The 27,208-nt window shown below is 54.3% G+C and overlaps 2 protein-coding genes across 11 annotated transcripts in view; one reads left to right on the forward strand and one right to left on the reverse strand.

Annotated features, from left to right (window-relative positions):
* Positions 1 to 4,441, forward strand: part of NEURL1 (neuralized E3 ubiquitin protein ligase 1) — a 75,666-nt gene extending 71,225 nt beyond the window's left edge. For all 4 annotated transcript variants that reach the window (XM_006067741.4, XM_044935075.2, XM_006067742.4 and 1 more), the window contains exons 5-6: positions 1,454 to 1,600; positions 2,105 to 4,441. In XM_006067741.4, the coding sequence (XP_006067803.3) occupies positions 1,454 to 1,600; positions 2,105 to 2,343 (386 nt within the window). In that variant the 3' untranslated portion in view covers positions 2,344 to 4,441. The remainder of the gene's footprint in view (positions 1 to 1,453; positions 1,601 to 2,104) is intronic.
* Positions 4,442 to 5,581: 1,140 nt separating this feature from the next.
* SH3PXD2A (SH3 and PX domains 2A) overlaps positions 5,582 to 27,208 on the reverse strand; it is a 247,911-nt gene continuing 226,284 nt past the window's right edge. For all 7 annotated transcript variants that reach the window (XM_006067746.4, XM_006067744.4, XM_006067745.4 and 4 more), the window contains 5 exons: positions 25,041 to 25,158; positions 20,848 to 21,185; positions 19,833 to 19,882; positions 17,114 to 17,233; positions 5,582 to 14,974 (listed from right to left, as the gene is read on the reverse strand). In XM_006067746.4, coding sequence (XP_006067808.1) covers positions 13,001 to 14,974; positions 17,114 to 17,233; positions 19,833 to 19,882; positions 20,848 to 21,185; positions 25,041 to 25,158 — 2,600 coding nt within the window. In that variant the 3' untranslated portion in view covers positions 5,582 to 13,000. The remainder of the gene's footprint in view (positions 14,975 to 17,113; positions 17,234 to 19,832; positions 19,883 to 20,847; positions 21,186 to 25,040; positions 25,159 to 27,208) is intronic.

The raw sequence follows: 27,208 nt of genomic DNA on the forward strand, positions 1-27,208 counted from the left end.
AAGATGGAGCGTAAAATAAATTGGAAAAAGAATGAAAAGAAATGGGACTAGGGTGCTAAGAAATTAGGATTGAGGGAAGATAAGTCAGGGAAGAGCGAAAAGAAATCAGGCTAGATAAAAGACATCATAAAGGAAAAAAATTGGCTTAAAAATTCAAGGTGGAATAAAAAGAAACCAGACTAGGGTGCAGAAAAAAAAAAAAAATCAGGCTGAGGTACAAAGATATTTGGCTACAGTCATCAGGAGATACTGCTCCTCAGATAAAGGATATTACATAAGGGCAAGATAGTCTCTTGCATCAGCACCATCTAATAATAGTTAAGTAGCTTTTCAGTAAAGCTTCTGTTGCTCAAAGAGGCTTACTAGACTAGAGCAAAGGAGAAGCTTAAAAAAACAAACAAAAACCCCAGGACTTAAATGTCCCGAGAGGGAAGTAGGCCAAGGTGGGCGTTGAAGATTAATCATTCAGAATTTAATATATGCTAAACAGTGTGCTCCTGAGCTGTTTGGAGAATTGGACATCTTGACTAGCAAAGTGGTGATAGAGGATCCTGACTCTAAAGGAAAAACAAATCAATAACAATGTATGGAAGGATGGTTATTTACTTCATAGAAGAATGCTTTGGTTTGTTGAAGGCCTAAGTGAACTAAGAATGAAAAGATATTTCCTTCACCCTAAAACTACAGCCAATTTCATGCTTTATGGTGAAACATTAGAAACATTATCATTAAAGTTGAGAATGTGATTAAGAGGCCGTACGGTATCTTATTCTGGCATTCTGAAAATGCTAACCAGTGCAATAAAGCAAGAAAAGCAAATAGGAGGTATAAATTTCTGAAAGAAGGAGATGGTAGTTCACTTAAAACAGGTTAACACTACTAAGAGAAATCCTGTGGACAGCTAATAAATATTCTTAGAAACAGTGACTATTAAGTGAATTAGATTGAATAAATTAGACTGAATAACTACTAATAAAAAAACATCACATTGAGCACTTACTTGTGTGTAGGGCATTATGTTAGGGCCTGTGGGAAAGTCACAGGTGAGTCAGGCTTTCTGCTCTCCGGAAGCTCAGGGTTTAAATAGGGAAACATTACAAAGTTACATTCCTGGGCAAAGAACAAATAATTTCCCAGGCTCTGTGATTGCTTATTTCCATGCATGGTGTGTATGACTGGTCAGTGCTGGATAGAGATAGGTGGTGGTGGGGTGGGGGGAATCAAGGCTGGCTAGAGGAAGGGACTGAGGAGAGAGCCCCAAGAGACTCCCTGGACAGTTAGCTCTTTAGGGCAAAGGCTCAGTCGGTCTCTGAGCCTAGTGGCTGGGCTGTGTGGTCAGGCTGCACCACCCATTTCTCTCCTGGGAACCTAATGGAGGATGGAAACTCAAGCTTTCCAAGGTGGGCCTCTGAGTGTCTAGGTCCCACCTTCCCCCCTTCCTCCCTTTCTGCAGGCTCCACCATCCTGGCAGAGCGGGGCATCCCATCACTCCCCTGCTCCCCCGCCTCCACACCAACCTCCCCCAGCACCCTGGGCATCCGCCTCTCTGACCCCTCGCTTGGCACCTGCAGCTCTGGCCCTCTGGGGAGCTCTGCTGGAGGTAAGTAGGCTGGCCTCTTTGGTTCCATGTGACCGTGCCAGCCCTTCCACCCTGAGGGACCTGCCCTCCACCCTGGCTGAGGCAGGTCTGCAGACGGGGCCCCGGAGGAGCTGGAGATGGGCCCAGTGAACCCACGTTGAGTGGTGATTCCTGGGCTGTGTCCCGTCCTGTCCCTCAGCTTGGTGGCTTTCTCCAGAGGACTTCTTGAGCACAAAGAACACCAGAGAGTAGCTCAGTGGGGCCTCCCCAAGTGGGTTTTGGGCCTCCATCCTTCCCGCCTCTTCTCATTGCTTCATGGACACCCTGGCCCCTGGTCTGGGCACGGAGGGGCCGGAAGTGGGGCCGTCCAGAGTACATCCTCTTTCTTCTTGTGCCCAGGAGGTGGATGGCAAGGTAGACAGGCTGATCCCAGTCCATGGAGGAGGAGAGGCCGGGGCTTTCTTCATGAACCTGGGACTGACCAGGTTCGTGCCTCCCCCCTCACTGCTGTCCCAGTGTCCCCAGGAACAGCCCCCAATTCACCAGTGAGTCTACCCGAATCACCAGTGACCCCAGGCGGGGGCCCGTGGAGCGATGAGTGCACCATTTGCTATGAGCACGCGGTGGACACGGTCATCTACACGTGTGGCCATATGTGCCTCTGCTATGCCTGTGGCCTGCGCCTCAAGAAGGCTCTGCACGCCTGCTGCCCCATCTGCCGCCGGCCCATCAAGGACATCATCAAGACCTACCGCAGCTCCTAGCCGTCACGGACCCACCCACTCCCCAGCTTCCTCCGACTCCGGCCCGGCTCCAGCTGAGGCGCAAGTCAACGGGGCCCCTTCTCTTCTTCCTCGTTTTGGAAATTCATTCCCCTTCTCATTAAACTTGGGAAACAGCCCCTGAGCTCTGGGGAGGAAGGGCTGTCAGGCTGGGAGGTGGGGGCAGAAGCAAGTCGCAGCTCTTCCCTGCAGGCCGAGGGGCTAAAGCGGGGGGGTCTCAGCCTGTCCTGGTCCTTTCCTGCCTGGGGTAGATTCCCAGGAGGTCTCTTTAGCCTGTGTGGCACCTTTGTGAACACTAGAAAAGTCTGTCCCATCCTCTGGGCAGATGCGGCCCTGAGCCCAGACATGCGGCCTGGCTAGTGGAGTGTGGCCCTGGACTTCAGCCTCCATTTTCTTCCTCAGCCAGCTGCCCTTGAGCAGTGCACAGCCTGGGCTGCTGCCTTACTCTCTGACCTTCCCCCACTGTCTCCTTCCTTCTTTCCCTGCCCCTTGGGCCTGGCAGCCAAGGGTAAGACGTCCAGTGGATCCCTCTCATCCCAGGAGGGCTGCCGCCTCTGTGCTGTGCCTGTCTCCCACTCACCCTGGATGTGTGGACAGACAGGCCACAGAAGCCTCTGGGTTCTGGGTTGCTAGCCCCCTGGCCTAGTTGAGACGTGGAGGGCCTCTTCCTGGTCATGGCCTGTTTGCCTCAGTGGGCTCGGGGATGCTCTTGCCTGGGGGCAGACCCTTGGCGTGGGCTGGAGAGCAGGGTAGGTCTTCTGTCAGGCTTTAGCATCCCTGGGAGAGGCCAGGATTCTGGGTTGGGAGTAGAGGACTTCCTGGAGTAAGAACGGCTTTTTTTTCCCCCCCTGTATTTTTATTTATTTATTTATTGGGTTTGTAGGGGTTAGTTTGGGCGGGGGGAGTGAATTCCCACCCCCCAGACTCCTATAAAGGCTGGCCTAGTAGGTGGAGTGCCTGGTTGGAGGGGCCAGCAGAGGTTGTCCTCACTTAAACTCTGCCCTGAACTCCAGCACGAGTCCATAGCCAGCTCTGCTTACTATGAAATAGAACTCCATAAAAAGGGGCCGAGTCGGGATGCCTTCTGGCAACTCGTGTCCACTTTCTAGAGAGGACAGCAGAACCTCTTCAGTGTCCTGGGACTAGCGGATCACCCGGAGCCACAGAATGCCCTTCTTGGGCTGGAGCCTGGGTATCGTAACTGGCTCGTATACATCGAGAGGCCCGAGTTCCCCACTCCATAAGGACATGGAAAAGTCTGGGCAGGCTGGGTGAGGGAAGGCCAGCTGGTCTCGTCATTGTAGGCGCTCTCTCCCCCAGGAGAAAGGAGAAGGGGTGGGTCCCAGCACCTCCAGGTTCTTGATCCTGATTTTGGAGTGATGGGGGACCCCCAGCTGCTCTTAGGTTATAGTCATCTCAGCCCTGCATGCCTGTCCTGGTAGGCCATGGGCTGGGGCCAGCTCTAAGAGTCCTGGCAAGTCTCCCCGAGCCTCCAGCCCTCTGTCCCCTCAGGTGGCTTTTTTTTACGCCCATTGGAGACTGCTTTGTTATATGGCCTGCAGAGCATGGGATTCTAGACCTGGCCACTGACCAGTTGTGTGGCCCTGGCCAGGTCACAGTCGCTCTGTGCCTCAGCTGCCACCTCTGTAAAATGATTGTTGGGGGTGTGGGAAGACTTTTTTTGTGACTCTCAGGGGGTTCTTTGGTGGTGGCTGATATGGGGTGGGGTGGGGTGGTGGTAAGCACAGGGAGGGGGGTCACGATGCCAGGCTGGCCCTGTCTGTACCTGCCTTGCAGGGCAACTTTGGGAAGTCACCATTCTGCCTTGGGTCTCTGCTCCCCACTAACCCTGTAGACCTCTTCTGTGGGAGTGGGGTGAGATGGGGCTGGTGGTGGCCCCAAGCAGTCAGGGCGCCCATCCCAGAGGCAAGGGAAGTTCATAAGTGCAGGGGCTGCGTGGCCTGAGGGTCAGGGAGAATAAGCCATCCATCCCATTGTCTCTGTTAGTGTGAGGGTAGCTGCTGCCTCCTTTGTGAACTTGGATCACCGTGATTGTGAATAAAGGTGATTTCGTACCAGCCTGAGGGCTGTGCTGTGCAGTATGGAGGGCTGGGGGGGAGGAAGGGCGGGCCCGTGTGTGTGTGTGGCTGGGGCGGGTGGTGATGGTGATGGAGGTGTGGAGGAAGAGGGCCAGGTGTCCTGGTTCGGAGGGGAGCCAACAATCAGAAAAGACCCCCTGGAGACAGCAGGGAGGGGGAGGTGGCTGGAGCATGGCCTGGGGCTTGTACAGCAGAGGCCAGAATGCCAGGCGAGCCTTGCTGTAAGCGAAAGGGAGAAGCCACTGCCCTTCCGTGACTGCAGGTCTCTGGATCTGTCAAGAGCAGGAGCTGCAGAAGTCCGTGAAGCTCCAAAACGCTGAGCCGGAAATGAACCTGTGTGCAACCTTTGTGGGGGGGCGGCGCCACCTAGGGGCTGAAGGGAGGATGGCAGGGGCTGTGCTGAGCTCCCCAGAACTGGGTCTGCCCATCCCTCACCGCAAGCCCAGACCTCTTGCCTCTGGCTGGGAGCTCAGCTGCGCTCCCACTGGTGGGTGCAGAGGCTTATGGCAAATGAGTGGCACAGCTAGTTAGAAAGGGAGGCCTCTGGCTAGGGGTCTTTGGAAAAACTTCCTAAGTGGGCTGAGTACATCTAGGTGGCTGTGAAAGCTGGAGTGCCAGAGGGGTCCAGGCACGATGTGGGGACCTAGCTCATTTGGCAGCCTGAGCCTCAGAGGGGCATGGGATGCTTGCCTTCCTGCCCTCTCCTGGGAGGATGCTCTGACTGGCCAGCCTCTGCCTGGCCTTGAACGGCCATGGGCCACTTCCTACACCAGGACTGCTCAGCCCTGCTTACTGAAGTCCAGCAAAAGTAGGGGAGGGTCAGGGGCTCCAGGCTGAGGAGCCATAGAAGCCCACTGGATGTGGTCTTGGTGGCCCCAAGGTCTGTATCTCCAAAAGCCTGGGCCACTGGCCAGAAAGCCTTCCAAAGGCAGGGAAAGGGTGGAGAGCTTGAGCACGCTTCTCACCAGCAAGGGTGGCAGCTTACATGTTTTCCCCTACCCCTCCAGTGTCCTCAGAGGGCCCGGACCCTGAAGTTCATGCCTCATTTGGGCATAATGTGACTTTTGCCACTCGGCTGGATGTTTTTTCTGGTGGCAGGGGAGAATCAGGAGGTGATTCTGTTCAGTTAAAAAGGCAAAAACTTTATTTAGTTTTTGGGGAAATACAAGATGCATGTAAACATAAAATACAAAACAAAACAACCCAAATCTTACAGTCTAGAAGCATGCCAAGACAGAATATTTTCTGCAGACCAAAGAGTCCCGTCAAAATGATAAAGGACACCTGGAAAGTGGCAGGTCAAGGGGCTGGGTCCCTTCCCCAAGGACACTGCATTTTTGTGATGAGAACAACTGAAAAAAAACCAACCCACTATTAAAGATATTAGAAACATGGAGACAGTTTAGCACCACCATTTAGCCTGGAAATTTTTTAGCACTCGAACTGCCTGAATTCAATGTCCTTTTCTTCAGTTTCTCTGCTGAGGGGAGAAAGGGGAATGACCTCTGTCAGCCCCACAGGTCCCACTAGGAGCTGGGAGGGGTTGCGTGGACACTGTGAGGAATGCCCCAAAGACATCCAGCTAGCTTACATGCAACCATGCAGTCCACAAACCCATGCTTCACAAACCTGCCACTCACACCTGCCTTCTTCAGAAGTTGCCTTCCTGCAGATTTCCTGTAAACTGACAGGGGAAACCCTTTTCCCATCCTGGGTCCTGGATTTAAAGAAGACCTGTTACAGAGACCAAGTTGCAGATCCAAGAATGGAGGCTCTGTTGACCTTTCTTTGAAATGCTCAAGAGCAGTGTGCCTTGCTTACAGGCCACTAACATGATGACTGCATTGCACCCTGTCTTCTGAGTCACACCAGTGAGGCAGGCTCAGCAAACTGAAACACCATAGACATCGTTAGAGATGCTCAAGAATAACTGGCGTCAACAGAAGAGCAAACGAGGTTGCCTTCCTCCCAGATATGCTGGATGGTGTCTGGACCCCGAAGTTTCAGTTTGGGGATGGTGGGTCCCTACTGCATGAACCATTCTGGTTACTGGTCTCTGGTTCAAGTAATTTGAGAGGCCAGTTCTAGATTGGACAAAGAAAGGTGGGCAAAACCAGCCTGGAAACTAAGAGATGGAGGAATGTTCTCCAAAGATTGGTTTGTTGCTGGCAACTTTGGCTTTCTACTAAGTAAATCAGTGACCGTTAAGAACATGCTGGCGACCCAGCTTGTGGTCCAGCAACTAGCAGTTTCCTCTGGTCAGCTTCTTCTACAGCCAAATCTTGAGACTTTCCCAGCCTATTCTGTCTGGGCCCTTGGGTGTTGAATCATTGTTTCCTCCCTACTGGCTCACTTCCTTCTGAAACACTCAGAATTCACTTCTTCCTTCTTTCTAATAAAGACAAAACTCCAGACTCTAAATCCTGACTCAACCTCCTCACTCTTTTCCCTTTCTGCCTAGCAGACATCCTCTTCTGGGAGTCGCCTTCCCAGGGAAGGGATGGAAAACCCCAGCCACCCCAGTCTCTCACACATTCATCTCGCCGACGTGCCTCTCACTTACTTCCAACGTGCTCGATCCATACTTTTGTTTTAAAATGATAATTCTTTCTTTCTCTTTCTTGCCTCCTGAGGTCCAGCCCATTAGCCAGGATGGAAATGGGAGCAAAGGAGGGACCTTCATCGCAGGGACCTATTCTCTAAGGCCACTAAGTTCTGGGACGGGAGAGGAAGCTGATTGTCAACTGCAAACTCAAGATTAGAAAGATAGGATTGGGGAAGGGGGGGATAGCATGGTAAAAACCAACTTTACATGCAGATTGGGATCAAGGTCCAGGAAGGCAAAGCCCTCCACCCAGTCTATAAGCACCAACGTGCCCAACGTGCGGCCTGAGGACCCACAGGACAAAACGGGGAGGGACTCTACCATCAGAGGGGCTGTTCCTCCTGAAATGAAGCTATAGGTCATGACCCTGTTCTGTCCCTGGCTGTGATCACAGAACTTGAGAACCAGAGGCCACCCCCAGCCAGAGATCATGATCGAGGCAAGAAGCTCAGTAATGTCAAGGGGGAGCCCTCCACATGACCCCATGAAGTGTTCAGTTGGGGCCGGCGGTCTAGATCAGGGGTGATGTGCCTACACAGGCAGGTGAGAGAATTCTCACCCCGACCAGCCTGACCCACCCTCAGCCACACAAGAACCGAGGGTAAGCAGCTCTCAGGACACGGGGGTTCCCACAGTGGTGACATGTACGGCAGAGGCTGGGAGGCAGCCTGCTAGACACGCGTTTGCAGGTGGTGGCCCTGTCTGAACCCCTCAGCACCCACACCCAGCAGTGCCTTCTTTCCACATCTTCATTTTGGAGCCCGGGACAATGGCCTAGGCTGCTTCTGCTAGATCTGTTAATGCCAGTGTGAAGTTTCCAACTAAATACTTAATAAAATAATTACAAAAAAAAAAAAGACACATTGCACTCTCCAGCCAGAATTATGTGTGTGAGTAACACATACACTTGCTGCCAGAAGCTGTGAGTCCCGTGGGGCCTGCCCAATGCCAAGGACTTGTTCAGTGGAGACAGCTTGCCCAGTATGTCTTTCCTCTAACCCCATGTTATTTAGTTCAAGTGGGAAATGACCAACACTCACACACATGCAGTCTCAGGCGCGCACACACACACACACACACCACATGCACAATGCACTTACTCAACAACACACAGCCCTCAAAAAAGTGAGGGAATCTTAATTCTTTAGCAATGTGGATGGTTCTCTTTCCAGAGAGCACTGCATCGTCTCGAAAATTGGACCTATAGACGTATCCACTCCAAGGAGACACACCCACCCGCAGGGGCACAGTCCCACTCTGGGTCCAGATCCATATTTGTACAGAAATTCATCAAATGGGTTGGAGCAGCAAGTGTACAGTACTGGAGGGGGAAGGCATGAGCCAGCGAGGTTGCACCTGTCACCCTGAGGGGCAGAGCTCCCAGGGCTTGGACCCAGAGACTTCCCGTCCTGCCCTCTCTACCCGCACCTGGGTAGGAGGTGGGAGCTTGGTACCTGTCGGGGGAAGTTATGTCCGCAGGGACCTCCGCAGGCTTCTCCAACATGTTTTTTCGAGATCTTCTGGGAACTGTTGGGGTGTTGAGCAGAGGCAGGATCACGCCTCGCTTGGGCTGAAGTCATTGAGATGAATGGGTGGCCCCGGCTCAGCGCCAGGCCCAGCTGCAGGCTTGTGGGAACTGGTGTCACTGGAGGATGCTAGGCTCAAGGCACCCACATACCCCCCTGAAGGATTTGGTTACACTGAGGGTTCCTGCTCATAAAACTGAACTTGAGGTTACATAGTTTTAGAAAGACTCAAACATACATCAAAAGGATCATGGCCCAAACATCAAGAGATTGGGGTGAGAGAGGGCTGCTGAGGGTGATTTTTAGGACAGGTCTTTCTGAGCAGCTGGCTGAAAAAGAACGGAAATGAAAACAAGGAGCGCTTCCTGGAGGTCCTTGCTGTGCGCCGAGGGCTGGGGCCCTGGGAGGCCGAGTGCCCCATGCCAGTTCCCTGAATCCCGTTCTTCTGGGTGGACAACACCCAGCAGAAGGGGCTGCCCTCTGGCAGAGACCCCTGCCATCTTGCCAGGGAAGGGGGAGGAGGGATAAAAAAATATCAATACCCAGGTCACCTGTTGGCCCCACTGCTGACTCCTTCCAAGAGCCCCACCTCCCCCAGCAACACATGGGGCTGCTGGCCCTCCCCGCCACCATCCTACAAGCCCTGGCATCCCTCTTGATAATATTGCACTTTTCCTGTCTCTCAGATTGTTTTCATTTTCGATTGAGAATGCAAAGTATTTGGAGGGGGAGGGGAAGTGAGTAACCTTATAGAAATTATATATTAGTTAAATACAAAAAACAGGAAAAGTAGGGGTTACTTTTTCTTTTTTTTCCTTAAAAACAAAAAACTACCAAACCAAGGTCTAAACTTAAATAGTTCTACACCTATTCTGCAAATACTAGTAATATGGAAATAATGCTTGACCGAAATTCCCTTGTCTTTTTTTTTTTTTTCCTTAGATGATAAAAGTAGTAACATGCCTTGCTGAGGAAAGCAATGGATATAAATGCCTGTAAAATATGCTGCTCTAACATCTGAAAGTGATTAAAACGATTCTATATAATGCCTTCGTCAAGATGGAGAACAGTGGAGGAAGAAAGAGGGGCCCATGGGGCCAGGCTTGGGGGTGGAGGGGGCCGAGGGCTGGCGAGGGGGCCCGGTCACAGCTGGCACACCTGCAGTTCAGGTTGTCCCTTCCAACTCCCTCTTGCTGTCCTTGGGGTCCCTTGGCCTAGTGGGAATAGCATGATGGCTGCCAGAGACCCCAGCCAGGCCCCTGTTACAAAGTGGGAGAGAGATGAAGACATCTTTTTCCCTTGTAATAAAGTCTTTAAACTGAAAGAAAAAAGCACCAAAGGATGCATCTTCAGGCATTATATAAACCTCAATAATGACCTCAGAAGGGCTCATTATGATTAAAGTTGCAGTATACAGCAATACAACATCATTTCACATTTTCAATCGCAACTAATGGAAAACTAGGTTTGGACACTGCTGAGATTTTTTTTTTTTCTTTTTTAGTCCGATCCGGTTTTCCTCCAGATGGGTCAGAGCCCCAGGCCCCTTCCCTCCTCTACCTGCTGCCAGCAGTACCCTCCAACATCACAAAGCAGCTCAGTAGCTCTAGGGAAAAGCCCTCTTGCCCTGGGCAGGGCTAGGAGTCCAGGGGCACAAGCCCTGGCATCCCCTGGCCATGACTGAGAGGGACTGGCATGCACCCTTCTTGCTTCAAGTATTAATATTCTCTTTGGGTTTGCAGGGTCTGTGCTGTGCTGTGAGTCGGGGTGATGGCGAGGGGCAAGGGGTGAAGATGGGGCATGGCAATCCCTGTTCACTGCCCAAGTCTACATGCTGTCGCTAGGTGGCAGCATTCTCCACTTTTCCTGGATGCCTGAGCAACCCCAGCATCCTTAGGGCTGGATGTCACAATGTAAACACGATGACCACACTATAAACGCTAACGGGGGTGGGAAGGTCTGCCGTCAACTATGTGATCTGGGGAAAGCTAATTCCTGTCTTTGGGCTGCAGTTAACAGGAGGGTATGGCATGAAGTGATCCTGAAGGTCACTTGTAATGACTCTATTACTTAAGAGCACTGGAGATTAAGGAGACGGGGTCCTTGGCAGGGCTAGGAGAGCCCCACAGGGCAGTACAGTGGAAGAGGAAGGGCAGGGAAAGGCAGGCTCTAGGGAGCACTGTGCTCCAGTCCAACTGAGATGCTCTGTGCTTGGCAGATGGGTCCTGCACTCCTTCCTGGCCTGGCTGGCATTGAACTGGCTCAGTGCAGACATTGAGGAGTGAAGCCGCTTGAGCCCTCCCCCTGGAAGATAGCTACGTGGAAGGTCCTTTAACCCGACAGTCACTCTACTTTTAAATTTTATTTTAAATAATCATAAATTACTTTTTTTCTTTTAATAAATATGTGCTGTTTAAAAATGAGAAAAGTATATACTGCATCTTTAAGTAATGCACTTTGCTCTCTGGGTTTCTTTCCATTCCACCTTATTAAAGTGCATTAATTAAAAAATAATGAACCACTTCTTTATCATTATTGTTCAAATAAGTCCAAATAATATTAATATAAAGACACTACAATACTACCATTAGTACTGCAATCTAGCAGATAACTCAACATCCTGCTCTATTTAATACTGTCCAGCAGAAGAAAATAACTAATTTTAATTTTAAACAAACAAAAGGAAGCAAAATCTCACCACGGCCCTTTCAACAAAGAACGGGAGCAGTTTGCTAGAGCTGCCAGGCATCAGTGTACGGTGAGGAAGGGGGAGGGGGGCGGCTGGGGGCTGAGGACACGAGGCACGGGTCCCGTGCTGTTTGTTCCAGCAACATACACTGCCTGGGTGGGGAACAGGGGCGGAGGGAGGGCCTTTCCTCCTCAGTCCAGGATCTGGCAGCTAAATCAGTGGCTGTGAAGCCTGATTTGTCCACAATCAAAGGCACGTGTGGAAATCTACTCCCAGCAAAGAGTGAGTCCTCAGGGAAGCCAGTGTGGCCTCTGAAATGTCGACTGAAAGATACCACCCAGAGTTGAGAGGGACTTCACGTTCTCTCTTCTCGCTTCACAGGGGCGCTGCCCCTGGGGAAGCCCGGGCTGGCTCCGGGCCCAGGGATCTTCGTCTTCTTGGGCACTGCTCGCAGGCCACGGGATGGCTGGTGGTGTCTGCCCAGCGGGGTCCCCTCAGCCCAGGGTGGGGCGACCGCTGCTTCTCCACTGCCTACACGTGAGGCTTTGGGCCCTGCCCGGGCCGGAGAATGTACGCTGTTCCTCTCCTGAACGCCACCCTCCTCCCTGGGGAGGGTCCTGCCCTGCCGAGGTGGCGCAAGAACCGAGAGAGCAGCATCTTTGCTTCGCCACGCCTGGGGCTGGGGCTTCTCCCGCCTGAAATCCCTCTGGCCAGTGCCGGTGCCGTCCACACAGTGGAAACCAAATGAAGCGACTTCGGCTTGTGGAGAGGAAGAATGCAAAACACAAACCAACCAACCTCCCCACAAGAGTACGACAGAAACGCCACCTTCTCCCCATCCTGTCCCATGAGGCTAACTGCCCTCGGGCCCCCAAACAACCCCTAAAATAAGGCCAAAAACCCAAGGCCTGACATAGAAGCCCCAAAGCAATACACCTCTCCCAAAACATGCAAAGGAATTGCCCACCCAGAAATACCCAAAAGAAAGTCTGTGCAGACTGATGAGACCGACGGCTCCACCCGCCCTCTCTGTAAGCTCTGGAGCTGGTGGTCCTCCACGGCATGCCCTGGGCAGGTGGGCACTCTTCCCAAGGCCAGCGGCAGTGACGGCTAAGAAAGGGGATCCTTGCTGGCACCTGGGCAACTGCCTTTTCTTCCGCAGACATGGACAGAGGCCCAGCCCAGGGACAGCCTGAGCTCATAAGAGATGTCTCCAAACCCCAGGGCCAGTGGTGTCTCCTACCACACCCACCCGTGGCGGGTGGTGGTCCCTGGGAACCAGGATAATTCACAAATACAGGTTAGGACGATACAAGGGCCACTCTGGCGGCTAAGCTAACAGCCACTGAAACCAGGCTAGGCAGGGGCAGGGCACGTGAGGCCCCTACAACCACATCTTTTCCAGATTGGCAGCCAAGGCACAAATTGGGTTTCCCACACGGCCTGTCCCAAATGGCGCTGAGTCCATCAGCAAAGTCCCCAAGGTGCACACTTGAGGCTCAGCTTTCTCGCCCCTGATCCCAGGCCCAGGGCACCCCTGCCCATTCCCTTTCCCTGCTCAATGTGGGCCCCCGCCAGACCCCACCTTCTAGCTGGGGGTCTTCGAGGTCACACATTCTGCAGGTTTCATGTTGTCCTCCCCACCCCCTCCCATTTCCCCTTTCCCTTTTGTCTTATTCCCGCTCACCCACACTAAGGCTGGAAGGACCCACTCCCCCCCTTAGTTCTTTTTCTCCAGGTAGTTGGAGGGTACCCAGCCTTTGAAGGGCTTCACCCCATCCAGGATCTGACAGTACCACCAGCCGTTGGGGTTCCTCTCCAGGACCTCCATGGACACGCCCTCCTGGAAGCCCGCCGTCTCGTCGTCCCCCTCATAGTCCGCGATCGAGACGTACACATCTTTGAGGTTGTTGTGGATGAACTGGGACTTCTCAATGGGCTTGGGGCGCACGGGGGACACAGGGATGCCATTGCGCTGAGTGGGCAGCAAGGGGTGCTCCGAGCCCTGGCTGGCAGCACGTTCAGCCAGGCGGCCCTTGGCCTCTGCGGCTGCCGAGCGGGCGGCGCTGAAAGAGGAGTTCCGGCGGACGCCTCGGAGGCTGTCGGTGGCCGTGAGCGACTCGTTCCTCCTCAGGGCGCAGGACAGGTTGCTGTCCTTGGGTGGTGGGGACACGAACACCGACTGGGGCCTGACGGCCACCTGCCGCACACCGTTCCTCATCTTCACCGCCCCGGCGCCTGAGGTCTTGACGAAGCCCCCGGGCGGCTTGGAGGGGATGGGCGGCGTGGCCCTCTTGCTCTGGTTGACGGTGTTGAGCGCTTGGACGCGCTTCTCGATCTTTTCCAGGCTGTCTGACTTGCCCTCGTTTTGCTTGCTCTTGGGGGCCACTGTGTCCGTCTCTTTGCCAGGTGGGTCGGATGGCTCGTTCTCGCCGAGCACCAGATAGTGGGCGGGGGCCCAGCCCTCCAGCTCCCCAAACCTCACGTACCACCAGCCGCTCTCCAGCTTTTCAAGCACCTGTACCTCCACGCCCGCGGGGAAGCTGATCTCCGAGTCCTGGACCTTCTGGTAGGCACTGCATGTGGTGTAGGAGGTGGCCTGCCCTTCCCGACCCTTCTTGGTGGGACAGGGGGGCGAGGCAGCAGGGAGGGTGATGAGATCGGCCGAGCCTCTCCTGGACCCCTCGCTGGGACCCTCGAAGGCCGTCTGGGGGGGTAGCTCGGAATCCTCGCTCTTGGAGCCCTTGAGGCCGCCCCGGAGCTGGCCCGTGGGCCTCAGCTGGCGCCGTAAAGTGCTGATGTCCATCTTCTCTTGACTCTGGGACTCTGCGCGGTTCAGGAACGGCTTGGGCCGAACCGACGGCTTGGCCCGGGCACAGGAGGTCAGCCCAACCTTCGGGTCGGCATCCTTCTTCGCCCCGACCTTGGGAGTGCCACGGATGCCCGCGTCCGAGGCGGAACGGGGCTTCAGGTCCCCGCTGTTCTTGGACAAGGATGAGGAGGAAGAGGAGGAGGAGGAGGAGCAGGTGGTGTTGATGGTGATGGATGAGGAAAAGGAGGCTGAGGAGTGGTTCTTCCCCAGTTCCGCCTGGGTGTTCTTCTCCGCCTTGAGCTTCAGAAGCGAGGATGATTTGGGGGAATCCGATTTGGGGGAATTCTTCCTGGCAAGGGACAGCGGGGAGCCCCCTGGGGAGTCGCTGTCTCGGGAGGAGCGTCTGGCCGACAGGCCGTCCTCTACACACGGCCGGAAGCCCTCGTTCTCGTAGATGGTCTCCTCCTCCAGGGCCACGTCCTCTGTGGATCCGCCCACCTTGAAGCGGGCGCGCTGCAGCGAGGAGGCCGGCGAGGGCCTGCGGGGCTGGGTGGGCCGCCTGTCCCCTGAGCCACTGTCCTCCGTGGGCTCTTCGGTCAGCTCCGGCTCTGAGTCGAAGCCAAAGGCAGGGATGTCGTACTCGGGCTCCTCGTACTTGAGCCTCAGAGGGGAGTCCTGGCTCTCACCGGGGCCGGCTGGACCCTCGTCGGCCTCCTTGGGCTTGCTGGGTGGCGCCGGCGGGGGCACCTTGGGCCGTGTCAGAGTGCTCGTGCGGCGGCTCAGGTTGGGCTTCTTGCGCTTATCGATGTAGGACGCAGGGGCCCAGCCCTCCTTCTCACCAATCTGCACGTACCACCAGCCACCTGAGTTCTTGTCGATGACCTGGGGGAAGGGGCAGATAGGCCACTGAGCTGGGGGACTTGCCGGTGCCCGACCGTGTGTGGGCTGGGCTCTGACACTAGGCTCTAGAAGACAGTAGCTCCGCTTCCTGGACAAGCTAACACCACCAACTAAGTGGCGCAGGACCCAGCGCAGGAAGTGATGGGCTGGCATTCAAATTCAAACCCAGGTGTCTGTCATCTCCAGGGTGGGGGACTCCCTCTCTCCAAAGCCCCCGCCCCTGTTCTTCCAAGTCTCTGTCAACACCCAGGTGGAGCTGGCCTCCTGCACAGACCCTCACTTCCCTTCCTGCTGAGCCACTATGCTTAGAAGATGCCCTGTTCTCAGTCCCTACAAAACCCCACTCGCCAGGGACCCATCTGTACAGAAGATTGCCACTCCACCACTCCCATCCTCCAATCCCCCGTGCATTGCTGGCCCTCCCTTGGGGTCCCTGGAAAGGGTCTCTCAGGGCAGAAGAGAACAGGAGGGGGCAGGTGAACAGAACTCAGGTAAAGCCTGAGACCAGATCTCCCTGGCTTCCCCACTTCATGCCATTTCACGCCACTGAAATCCCACCACTGAGGAGCTCTCTTTGAGTTGGTTCCCCATGGGAAGGCTGGGGCTCTCAGTCATTCCCACATGAGTATAAACTCACTCAAGAAGCTTGTTTCTAAACTGCTACTTGAGACTGGAGAAAGGCCAGGAGTGCGCTTGCCGGCTATACCGAGGGCTTTCCATGTGTGCAAGCTCTGCATTCCAGGATACAGGGGCCAGCTGCACTCATTTTCCATAAGGGCATCGAGCATCCCAGGATCGGGGTCGTGGAACCAACCCCCCAGGGATCCCGAGGGACAACTGTAATTTTGAACTGTGGAACACTCCTGGAAGAAGGGTCCCAGGGAGAAGGCGGGAGGCTCGGGAGCACTGGCTCTAGGGGAAGAGGGGGAAGGGAGGAAGGAGGAGATGGTCCTTCTGAGGCCAGCTCTCGGCAAACCCTGCCCTGCCTTGGGTCCTACATTTCATCCCTCGCTCTGCCCGCTCCACACTCAAGATGCCTGCCTGTGTAGATCCTAAGAATGTCAGTTCTCTTACACTATGAACTTTGTAGGCTCTTCTGGAAGCACAGGCACCACTGAGAGGATGATTTCTCTTAGAAATCTAGTTCTAAGTTCTAGGCATGTGATTTAAAACATCCACGTTGGGGAAATCACCTCCTCAATAGGTAGAGACTGCCCAATTACTCTTCTGATGGTTTTACAGGAAGCATTGGATTTAACTCCATTACTACACAGAGCCATCCAAGAGAAATGACTGAGTCAGGGATCTTCTCTGGCCCCTGGAATGCCACGTGTAGCGCTGGCCACAGAGCAGGGTCTCATAAATGCTAGGAGATGGGCTGGGAGGAAGCAGGAAAGGGCCTATGACCCATCTGCAGAGAGAGCTCATTAAAACCTGGGGGAATAAATGCTAGAGGATGGACTGGGAGGGAGTAGGACAGGGCCTATGACCCATCTGCAGAGACAGCTCATTAAAGCCTGGGGGAGAAGTGCCTAAATCAAAGCTCAGAGGTGCCTGTGGTGTGGACATGGTCAGAACTGGGGTCCTCAGTACCTTACTCTGGCTGCCTGCTCCACGCTCTCCCAGCAACAGCATTTCCTAATGTAGGTCTTGTGGAACCCTGGCTCCCAGGTGCTCCTGGGAGAGGAAGGTAGGTGATCTGGTCTATTCCAGTCCCCTCTTAGAGACACACACAGTGACACCCCCATATCTAGGTTCTGAGAAGTTCTGCAATTAACACAACAAAGCTGGCTGGGTTTTGTTTAAGTCACTCTCCTCCCAAGTCATTCAACTCCAGAAGCCCTTTGTTTCAAGGCATCTCCGTCACAGGCTCCTGTGATGAGCTTTGGGAAATGCTGGTGTGAGGGGAGCTGGGTGGAGACATGAGCCGTGGGTTCTAGTCCTGGCTGTGACACAGGCTTTAGGCAAATTCTCAGCCTTGTGGGTCCTGTTTCTGCACCTTTCCTGCCCACCCCTCAGGAATGTTTCCCCACCGCCCCTACCCCCAGACATAAATGGGGAACACGGGAGGTCTCTGACCAGTATGAGTTATAACACTTAGCCTCATAGCCCAAGGCTCACCTCTGCCTTCTGTCCACCTCGAAAGCTGATCCCATCTGAAATGCACGACTGGAATTCAGCAATCGTGTAGTACTCCACCTCAACAGAAGGGGGCTCCGGCGGCTTCGGCAGCTGGAATCCCTGAGGCAGAGAAGGGTTCAGGGAGCAAGACCCACCTGATCAGAACGGTAACTGAGGTGAGTGTGGCACTGAGAGCAGCTGGACAGCAGCTGACCTGAGGATTATCAATCACCTGAGTCTCAGGGTGTCTCCCCAAGAGACCATTCTCCTGCCCAGGCTCTCTAAGAATACCCAGGATTCACTTGCAACTTGTTGGAGCTATGAAAATGATCTTCTAGTAAATCTCCACTCATATCTTCGGAATCCAGTTTTCAGGTCCCAAAGTGAACGTTAAAAAACAAAGAAACCGTTGTAACAAAGTCCTACACACTGCCCCCCGGGAGATGAAAGTCACATCCTTGAGTCTCAGGTGAAGGTCCACTGGGGTGACACCTCGCTACGGAGGTGTGGGGTGGGTGTAAGGGACTGTGGGGTTGGTGAGACAGCCCTTGGGTCGGTCATCATGATGATGTCAAATGGTCAGGCAAGCATGGAATAAAGCTCAGGATCACTTGCTCTGGGGTGGGGTGATCATGCTGGGCAGCCTAAATGCTTCCTAGATGCTGGCATGTTGATACCTAAGCCTGACATGCAGAGAAATTTAGAATGTGGCCCCAGCCCATGACCTGTGAGCCTCAATCATTCGTTTTACAAATGTTTGTTTTGTGTCTGCTGGGTGTCAGCCTCCGTTCCAAGGCACCAGGAAACCAAGAATGAATGAGGAGGACAACCCTCTTGACCTTGTGGAGAGGACATTCCAGCTTTGGCTGGTCTCATCTCTGACGAACGAGACCCTGGTGTCTCCCTATCACTTCCAGTATGTCCTGGGATCATACAAAGAGGTTAAAATAAAAAAGGTACATGTATTTGGGAGGCTAGTGTTGGGGAAGCAGCTTTTGAGGACGACCTCAAATGACCCTGCCTTGCAGATGGATACATGTGGGCTCCAAACCCAGGTCAGCAGTTCATCAGCTGTGTGACCCTGAGAAAGGCTCTTGACCTCTCTGAGCCTCAGCTTTCTCATCTGTAAACTGGAACTAATAACAGCAACAGGAGAGAATGAAAACTTCTGGTCTAGCCAGGGGCACAGGAAACACTCTATAAATACAAGCCAAAATTGAACACCATCCTGAAACACCATCCTATTCCTCTTAACCTGCCTTGTCCTTCAAGGCTCAGCATGTTCTATTCCTACCAGTCACTGTGGAACTGTCTCAGGTCAGAGTGAGTGAAGGGTCGGGGAGGATGGTTTTGAGGGATTGGATATGATCCGGTCAACTTTCCCTGCCCTGGTGCCTGGCCCTGCTGTTGTGAGCATACGCATATGTGGCCCTGGTCCCAGCCCAGCGTGACCCCCAGCCTGGTGGGAGTCAGCCAGACCTCGCTGGAAAGAGCAGATCTGCCTCTATGGGCTCTGCTCTTGGTAGGTGTGGAAGGAATCACCCCATTCTTGACAAAATCAAGTCTGCCTGAAAATAGTCAGTGGGGCTAAGAGAGATGGGAGAAGGGGAGATCACATTGTCCAGTTGTGTCAAATGCCAGGGGCGGGGGGAAACAAGACAGAAGGTCCACTGGGGCTGGTGGCCAGGGCCAGCACGGTCCCATCTCCAGGGCCCATACCTTCAAGGTCCTGTTTACAGAAGGGCCACCATTCCAGCAACTGCTGCTATCCCCCTCCCCAGGGCTTAGGTCACTGATCACAGTAAATCTTGCTGCTAAGCCCTGACATGACTGTGGAAGCCTTGTCCCCCAGCACACAGAGCTGACAGAGGACATGAAAAGCTGATGACCAGCCCTCTACACACACCATCTCATCCCATCCTCATAACAGCCCTAGGGGATGAGTGGCATGGTCTCCCTCTCTTATAAATAAGGAAACTGAGGCCCATGGCAGGTGAGCAACCTGCCCAGGGGCTCACTGCTCCTAAATGTCAGAAGTGGAGCGTGAATCCATGCCTGGCAAAGCCCCACTCTTTCCACTGCATCCTGCGGCCCCAGATGACATTTTTCGGTTCTAGGGCTCTCTGCCTGCCACCTCTCACCCCAAGCCCCAGCACCCAGAGAGCCTACCGGCCTCCCTGACAGTCTGGGTGCCAGAAAACCCCACCCACACAGCAGTTCTGAGCCTCTTTGAGCTTCAGCCTATACCAGTCCCTGCCATTTGCTACCCTCCCACTGAGGCTACTCACTGATCTATCCTCTGCCCTCCCAGGCTCTGGCCTCCATTGCATCCGTCGGGCACTTCCAAGCAAGGAAGGCAAAGCTGAATGGCTTCCAGGCTCGCATGGAGAGCAGCCCTATTTCCAGCCTCTGGCAATGCCCTGGCTGGACACTCTCGCCAGCCAGTCTAAATGTTTATGTCTGCCAATGCCGTGGCTGGGGTGGATTTATTTAACTTTGGAGTGCAGTGCCTTTTCGATTAAAAACTGTCCAGCTAGGCCCAAGGAAGGCTGGGATCCCCTGGCTTTCCTCCCTGCCCCCAACCCCACAGAGCTGGAAGCCCCAGCATGGCTCTGGGAAAGCTCTGGACCAACAGGCTCTGCATGGAGACAGTCAACTACTGGAGGCTACAAGAGTGCACCCGGAAAGGGAACAAGAAAGACAAACTGAACACACATACCAGGCTGGACTCTCTGCGAGGAGGAGGCCTTGTCCTCAGGTTCGGGGAGCCTAGAAGAGGAAACAGGGCTTCAGAAATCCCAGCCAGGCAACAGCGCCTTCCCTGCCTTCTCTGGGCACGACCTCCTGATCCTGGAAGTCCCTGCTTCTGTCCCAAGTTTATGGGGAAATTGTGCCCTCGGTCACCACAGACAGCACAGTTGGGCTTCTTCTGTGGGAAGTCAGATCTTTAAGCTTCCTTAGCTGTGTTTCAAGGGGATCTGTGAACCCTCTAAAACGATGCACACATTTCAAAATGTATGGACACAGGGGCATTTTTTTTCAGGGGAAAGGGTAGATAGCATGATCAGATTTTCAAAGTTAGGAGAAGAGACCATGTCTATCCACCAAATCCTTAGAAGCTAGCACAGTGCGAGACAAGAGCAAATGCCCCCAAAACCCTTCCCAAGTGACGCTCAGAAGGTTTCAGGCATAGAACTAATTTAAACAAGTTCAGAACTAAACTGAAAAACAGCTTTTCTCCAGATTTTAAGAATGGCTGGACACAAACAGAAGCTGGCCTCATAATATAGAACAGTTTACCCCTCAACCACAGGCATCCCAGCCCCAGAGATGCCAGAGATTTGGAGGGGCCAGAAGCTGGGTTTCTCCTGTACGAAAGGGGGAGATTCTGGAAGAACACTGCTTGAAAGAGCTTGTGGAGGGAGGTACTCCCTCTAAGTGTCTCAGATTTCCGGTAGCTGGAGGAAGGCAACAGAAAGAAGGGGTAAGGCTCAGCACGATGCTCTATCAGCTCTCATTCACAGAGCAGGCTTGTGTTGAGGGCCCCATTTCACAGTTGGAAGGAACTGGCTTGTCCACATGTGATCAGCACAAGACAAGCTGGCACAGCGAGCCTGGGGTCAGGGGAGAATAATCTGGGGGTCATGCACACCCGCCTTGGGCTTGCCCTATACCTCATGCCCCTTCCCTAAAGAGCGGCGTGGTAAGGACCTGGGGGTCCGAGAGGCTCTTACTGATCTGGGCCCTCTGAGGGGCAATCCTGGCCACGGCTGGGGAGCCCTGGGCCAGCTTGGAGACGGTCCTCTCGGGGATGCCCAGCGCGCTGCCATTGGAGGCATTGCAGAGGATGGGCAGGCTGATCTCCTTCTTGGTGATGGGGGGCTCCGGGCCCTCGCCTTCAGCCGGGGGGGTCTCCTTGTCCCCGGACGCCTTCTTGTTCAGCAAGTTGCTGATCTCCATGATGTTCCCAATGATCTCCACTGGGCCTGCCAGATTCTTCTTCCGTGCTGGCAGCTCGTCCTTGGCTTTCTTCAGGTAGGATGCTGGCGCCCAGCCCTCTTTGCCCAGGTATCTGCAGGGAGGAGAGGGACCTGGCATCAAGGGGGAGCCCTGGCCAGGCCCCAGGCTCCATCTGGCCTTGCCTGGCTGAGCTTTCTCTACTACACCTGCAAGACGCTTGGCAAAGCCACTACTCTGGAGAGAACTGAACAAGGGCCAGTGGAATGACGCCTAGAACACCCTTTCTTCCTCTCTGTCTCCTAGGCCTTTGCCTGATCCCTCTTGGTGTGGGCCCTCATGGTCTGCAAAGTCAGGCAAACATGGGATCTTGACATGAGAAGATCCTTCAGATTTTGGGTTGCCTAAAAGGTAGATTTTACCATGACCTGCTGCCTCACACAGCAGAGGGCAATTCTAGAGATAAGAAAGGAGAAGATGGGGACTTCCCTGGTGGTCCAGTGGGTAAGACTCCACACTCCCAATGCAGGAGGCCCTGGTTCAATCCCTGGTCAGGGAACAATATCCCAATGCCACTGCTAAGTGTTTGCATGCTGCAACTGAGACCTGGTGCAGCCAAATAAATACATAAATAAAAATAAACATTAAAAAAAAGAAGAAATGAGAAAGCGAAGCTCCAATTCTTTGGCCATCTGATGCAAAGAGCTGACTCACTGGAAAAGACCCTGATGCTGGGAAGGATTGAAGGCAGTCCATGGGTTTGCAAATAGTTGGACACAACTTTGTGACTGAACACACACACACAGAGTTAAATGCCCAGTTGGAAAGGAAAGTATGATCAGAGAGGTGAAGTGGCAGCACAGGTGACAGTCATGAAACCTGAGTTCTGGTCTGTGGTAGTTTGGAACACGATCCTCTCCTGGAGCTCAATTTTTTTTTTCTTTTCTGCAAGAGGCTGGGATAGAGTAGCTGCAAACATTTATTCAGAAGGACAGACATAGTGAGACCAACTAGGAAGACGTGTATAGAGAGTGCCCAAGTGGGGAACGCATCCACTGCAGGAGGAGCAGACAGATCAAGTTCACAGAGCAAGTCCACAAACAGACCAGCACTCAAGGGGACGACTCAAAGAACTCAGGGGAGGATGGGTTATTCAGTGAGTGATCTGGGGACAACTGATGATCCATCAGGAAAATCCAGTGAGACTCCGGCCTTACAACTGTGTAGCAATATTAAAAATGCAAGTTGTGAGTATCTCCTTAATCTTGGGGGTTGAGAAAATCCTTCTAAGTGGAACTCCAAAAGCAGAAACTATAAATGAAAAGCCTAAATAAAGCACATGACTGGATAAAATTAAAGCCTTTGGTATGGCAAAGCAAAAACAAAATGAAACAAAACAAAACGAAAACAAAACCCCAAACCCATAAACAAGAGCAAAAGGCAAATGACAGGGCCGACTTAATTTTAGGGGATTTGCTGACTTCTGAAAATAAGCTTTTCCCTTTTCCCTTCATGGTGTTGAGCTTCTACCCAAACCCACTGGGAGCTTACTTCCTGGTCCAGCAATTGCTGGCCAATGCCCCAGAGTCTGGGGTGCAATGTCCCTGCCTGCTCCCTGGGACATCTGGCTGTCTGGAATAGCTCCTCCATGCCAGATGTCTGACAACAGCACCCCCCACCCCCCACCGCCTGCCTCCCTGATCAGGCCTGGTTCTTGGGGGCTTATTAGGTAGGAGAAAAGGGAATGAGGAAGTTCAAGGTTCTAACATGTTTGAGCTCCGCTGGAAAGCTCAGGTAGGAGGTGGCTTCTTACGTTTACTCACATGAATGTGCGGGCAGACTGACCCAAGCTTGTCTGTCTGGCTCCGTTTTGGGGCTTGGAAGGCACGTATCAGTGAATAAATGGATGGAAGTCAGAGAGCTGGCAGACAGAAGCACAGTTTCAGGGGTAGATGGAAGCAACTAGCAAAGGTGCCTAATTTTACGTATACCAACAACTAAGGCTCAGGAAAGCAAAGTGAGTAGCAGAGGGTAACACCATGAGCAGCTGGCAGCATCCTGCCCAGAACTGGGTGCCCTTCATTTAGGAAGATGATGAACCTCTGGCCACTGCGAGCACCCTGTGTGGAGAGGAGGGGCTGGGTCTCCTGGGGTGATGGGCAGGGCTACTCACTGTTCAGAGGGCTCCTGTTCCAAACCCCAATGTGCTCATTTGGTGCTACATGGATAAAATTAGATTCCAGATGGGAGATGCGAGGGAATCAGGAGCGGCTGTGTGTGCTTGGGTCCAACTTTGCTCACATCTGCTTTCCAGCTCTGGAGCACGGAATGACTCCAGAGGGAAGCGAACTGGAAAAGGAGGATGGGGAGAGAGGGGGGAGAGAGGGAGAGAGGGAGAGAGGGAGAGAGGGAGAGGGGGAGAGGGAGGGAGGGAGGGAGGGAGAGAGGGAGTGTGTGTGTGTGTGGTGGGGGGCGTGGAGAAGAAAGACAGGAAGTAAGGATCAACACAGAGCCTGGGATGCTGGGAAATGGCATATTTAAGGGGGTGTTGGCAACCTTCTTAAGGTGGAAACTTTCAGCAGGGTTTTCTCAGTTGAAGCTCCCACTGGCTGAATGGCCATGCCATAGGGACAACAGTTGACTAGATGAACCAACTCAGTGATTTCATTGGTCATTTTAGAAAACTAAGAAAAAACCCCAGCAGCCTTGTAGATAACCTCTGGGTGGATGATTTAGGTTAGCAGCCTGCTAGAATGTTCCCTGGCCTTCCCATGCAGGCTTGTGGCAGCTGGATTGTGGGCTTGGCACTAGTTTCCATTGTCCAGGCACACAGTCCTGAACCACCTAACAGGACAGAAATGGGCACCTCAGCCCCAGGACTGGTATGCACAGGGCGGAGGGGCAGGGGCGGCTATGTCCTGGCAGGTCACACTAAGGTTCAGGTGGCCGGTGATCTTCACCTCAGCCATCAGCACAGACCCCTCTTAACACCGCATGGTGCGCCATGTTACAAGCAACTGTCCTGTGAGTACCCCCACCACCGGGGCCACCTGTGCCTCGGTGGGAGAAGGCTCTGAACAGCACCCTGCCCACAGAGGGTATGGAGTTCCCAGGTGTGGTGAGGTGGTCCTCATAGCCCACAACAGGAACTATTGGACATCAGGGTTACAGGCAGAGAAGAGAAACTGGGTAAAGTCATCACAGCTGAACTGCTTCTAAAGAACCCAAAAACATTTCCTGGGAGTAATCCCCTTAGCTGGCCTGGGCAGAGGGGCCTGGAGGGCAGGACCTGGTAGGAAGACGTGAGTGAAGCCTACAGTGTTGAGCCTTCTTCCCCAAGCATCAGGAAGCTCCCCACTCCACTTCTCACACCCCCAGATGGGTTTCTCAGCTGGGAAGCAGGATGAGGCCCAAGGAGAGGGAAGGGCAGAGCAAGAGGCCTCTGAAGCAGGCCTGGGCTCAGGCCTCATTTCCGCCCCAGCTCTCTCAACTATGGAGCCAGCCCTGCAGAGTGGAGCAGCTGGGGCCAGAGTTGTGTCTGGGGACCCTGGTGCTGAGCCATGGGCAGCAGGGGCCGCCCGCTGCGACTTCAGCAAGGCCTGTGGACGCCGGCATTCCAGGTGGCCCAGGCTGCAGAGCACGCTGGGCAGCCAAGGCTGGACACAGAAAACCAAGTTCAGATGTGCTGGAGCCTCTTGGCAGATGCCCAGGGAGGTATTGCACCACAGCCTGCAAGCCGAGCCGGGGCCCCTGTGCCCTGCTGGCCGTGGCTCGGCTCTGCTTTACGTGTCCCATTTATGTGTCCTGGGAGGGAATCTGCAAGATGAGCCTCTCTGTCAGAGCGGTTCAGCTGTGTGGAGCTGAAGCAGACAGGCCGGGCCATGGGTGCCCAGCTTCGGTCAGGGTCTGCCTGCCAGCTGCTGCCCAGGACCGGCCTGGGGGCACCTCACTCCTCTGCTGTGGCTCCTACCTGATGTACCACCAGCCCTCCAAATTCTTCCGGATCACCTCCACGGTGACTCCCTTCTCAAAGCCAATCTCGTCCTTGCTTTGGCTGGCGTAAGGCTGCACGGTGACGTACTTCTCCTCTGCGGGTTGTGGGTGAAGCAACAAAGCACGATTATTTGCGGACAGGGTACAGGTCCTTTTCCCCGTCTCCCTTTTTTCCCTGGCCTGGCCTCACTTAGTTGGTGCCTGGAGTGTGCTGGGTCAGCCTCTAGCTTTTCCAGGAAAGGGAGGAGAAGGGACCCAGCCTCACAGCTGCACCCTCAGGCGGCCCTGCAAGACCCAGGTCGCACAGAGCTGGCTCTCCCAGCCTCCCAGTCCCATAATTTCAGCCAGGGTGCAGGGGCCTGGAGTCCTCAGGGCCCCCGATAATCCCTGGACTAAGGCCAGGGCCACGAGGAATCTGGCCCTCATGGGGCCTGAGTTAGGAGTCTGAGAACAAACCTGCATGTCCCCTCAATGTCCAGAGGCCCCTCAGCAAGCCCTCTCCTTCCTGAACATGCCATCCATGCCCCAGGCCTGCTCTCCCAGCCCTTTTCCAGCCATAAACCCGTCCTCTGTCCAGCCTTCCCACAGTTCCAGAGGCGCCTCAGTCCCCCTGATGACTCAGCTGATCACCCGATCCCATCATTTCCCCAAGGGGACCCCAAGGGCGTGCTTATGCACCTGGTTAAGGGTCCCATGGCCACACGAGCAGTGGCCACATTGAGAGCAGCACGGTCAGGCAGGAGCCCCGAGCTGGCTAAGATGACCTCACCACTTGGCGGAACCCCACTGGGAGCTGCCTGCCCTGGGCTCCCTGTAGCACTGCACCCCCTGCTTGGGGCTCCCCAGGAACTGGGAGAGGGGCTGAGGTGGAGCATGACGGGTAGGTGTGGGGAGGCTGGGCAATTCACGTCTTCCTGGATTCCCTTGGGCCTCTCTCCTGGCAGGGACCCTGTGCCTCTGGAGAAGTCCTCGCTCAGGCTTCCAGGGAGGTGCTGGGGACAGGGAGAGCCACCGCTGGCGGGGCACGGACACCCTGCCTCCAGGGGGAGAGCCTCCCTAGAGGAAGGGCTGGGGAGGGAACACACAGCCCCACCCTTGCCCTCACCAGAGAGAGAGAGAGTGGCAGAGATAGACAAGGACACCGACCCGCAGAACACCCTTTGGGAGGCTCACCCTGAATCTGTGCTGTCCTCTCAAACCTGCATTCTCCCTGGGGGCTGAGAGTGCCTGGCACACAGGAGGTGCTCCAAAGGGACTATGGAGTACACCGAGGAGGAGACTGGTGGGCCGAGCTGGGGCATGATACTGGCACAGAGAGGCTGGCTCTGAGACGGCTGCCCCTCGGCCCCTCAGCTGGACCGTGACGGGTGGCCTGCTCAGGCTCTGGCAGCAGTGGAGGAGGGGGCAGCTGCCACCCTAACCCCTGGCTCAGGGGGCTCATCTGTTCATTCTGCCCTAGATTATTGGGGTCCTGTCTGCAGCCCTGTGCTCGTGGAGACAGCAGCTCCCTTTGGGGTGGAGGCAGCTGTCCTGCCCAGTTGCAAGGACAGAGCTGGCAGGCCACTGGCCGAATCTGAAAGGCTGACAAGGGGCCAGAGGTAGGCGATGCCCGCCCCCCTCAAGGAGCCTCCATAGTTCTGCATGCTCTATTCAACTGCAAGCGTTTCTCAGCATCGACTCGCTCCTGGAAGCTTTCAGATTCCAATCCAGCCATGCTGGGGAGAGCCGCCAAGACCGCCTGAGAACCTGGTCCGGCCAGATTCTGACTTGGGCCTTTGAGAAGTTCCATGTTGTACAGTCCAGGCCCCTGCACTCCCACCCATTCCTGGTCTTGCTCCATTTTCCAGTGGGACACCGTAAATCCTGGCTCAGGCGGTGGGATCCAGGGTCCTGAGGTTGGGGGTGAGCCGAGGCCTGGCCTCCACATTTTGCCTTTGCTCAGTCGGGCTATTTTTAAAAGGCTGTGGTTCATGCAGGAAGCCATCATTACAGTTTCCCTAGGCAAAGCTGCTTTTGCAGAGAAAAATTACAGCTCTTCTCTTGTGCAAATGAGAGGAGCCCTGCCCTGCTGCACGGCAGAGGTCAGGCCAACACTTTATCGTGGGGGGCCAGGCTCCAGCACCAGCCCCCCCAGCCTGTGTGCTG

The sequence above is a fragment of the Bubalus bubalis genome, chromosome 23 (assembly GCF_019923935.1).
Source record: "Bubalus bubalis isolate 160015118507 breed Murrah chromosome 23, NDDB_SH_1, whole genome shotgun sequence".
Lineage (NCBI taxonomy): Eukaryota > Metazoa > Chordata > Mammalia > Artiodactyla > Bovidae > Bubalus > Bubalus bubalis.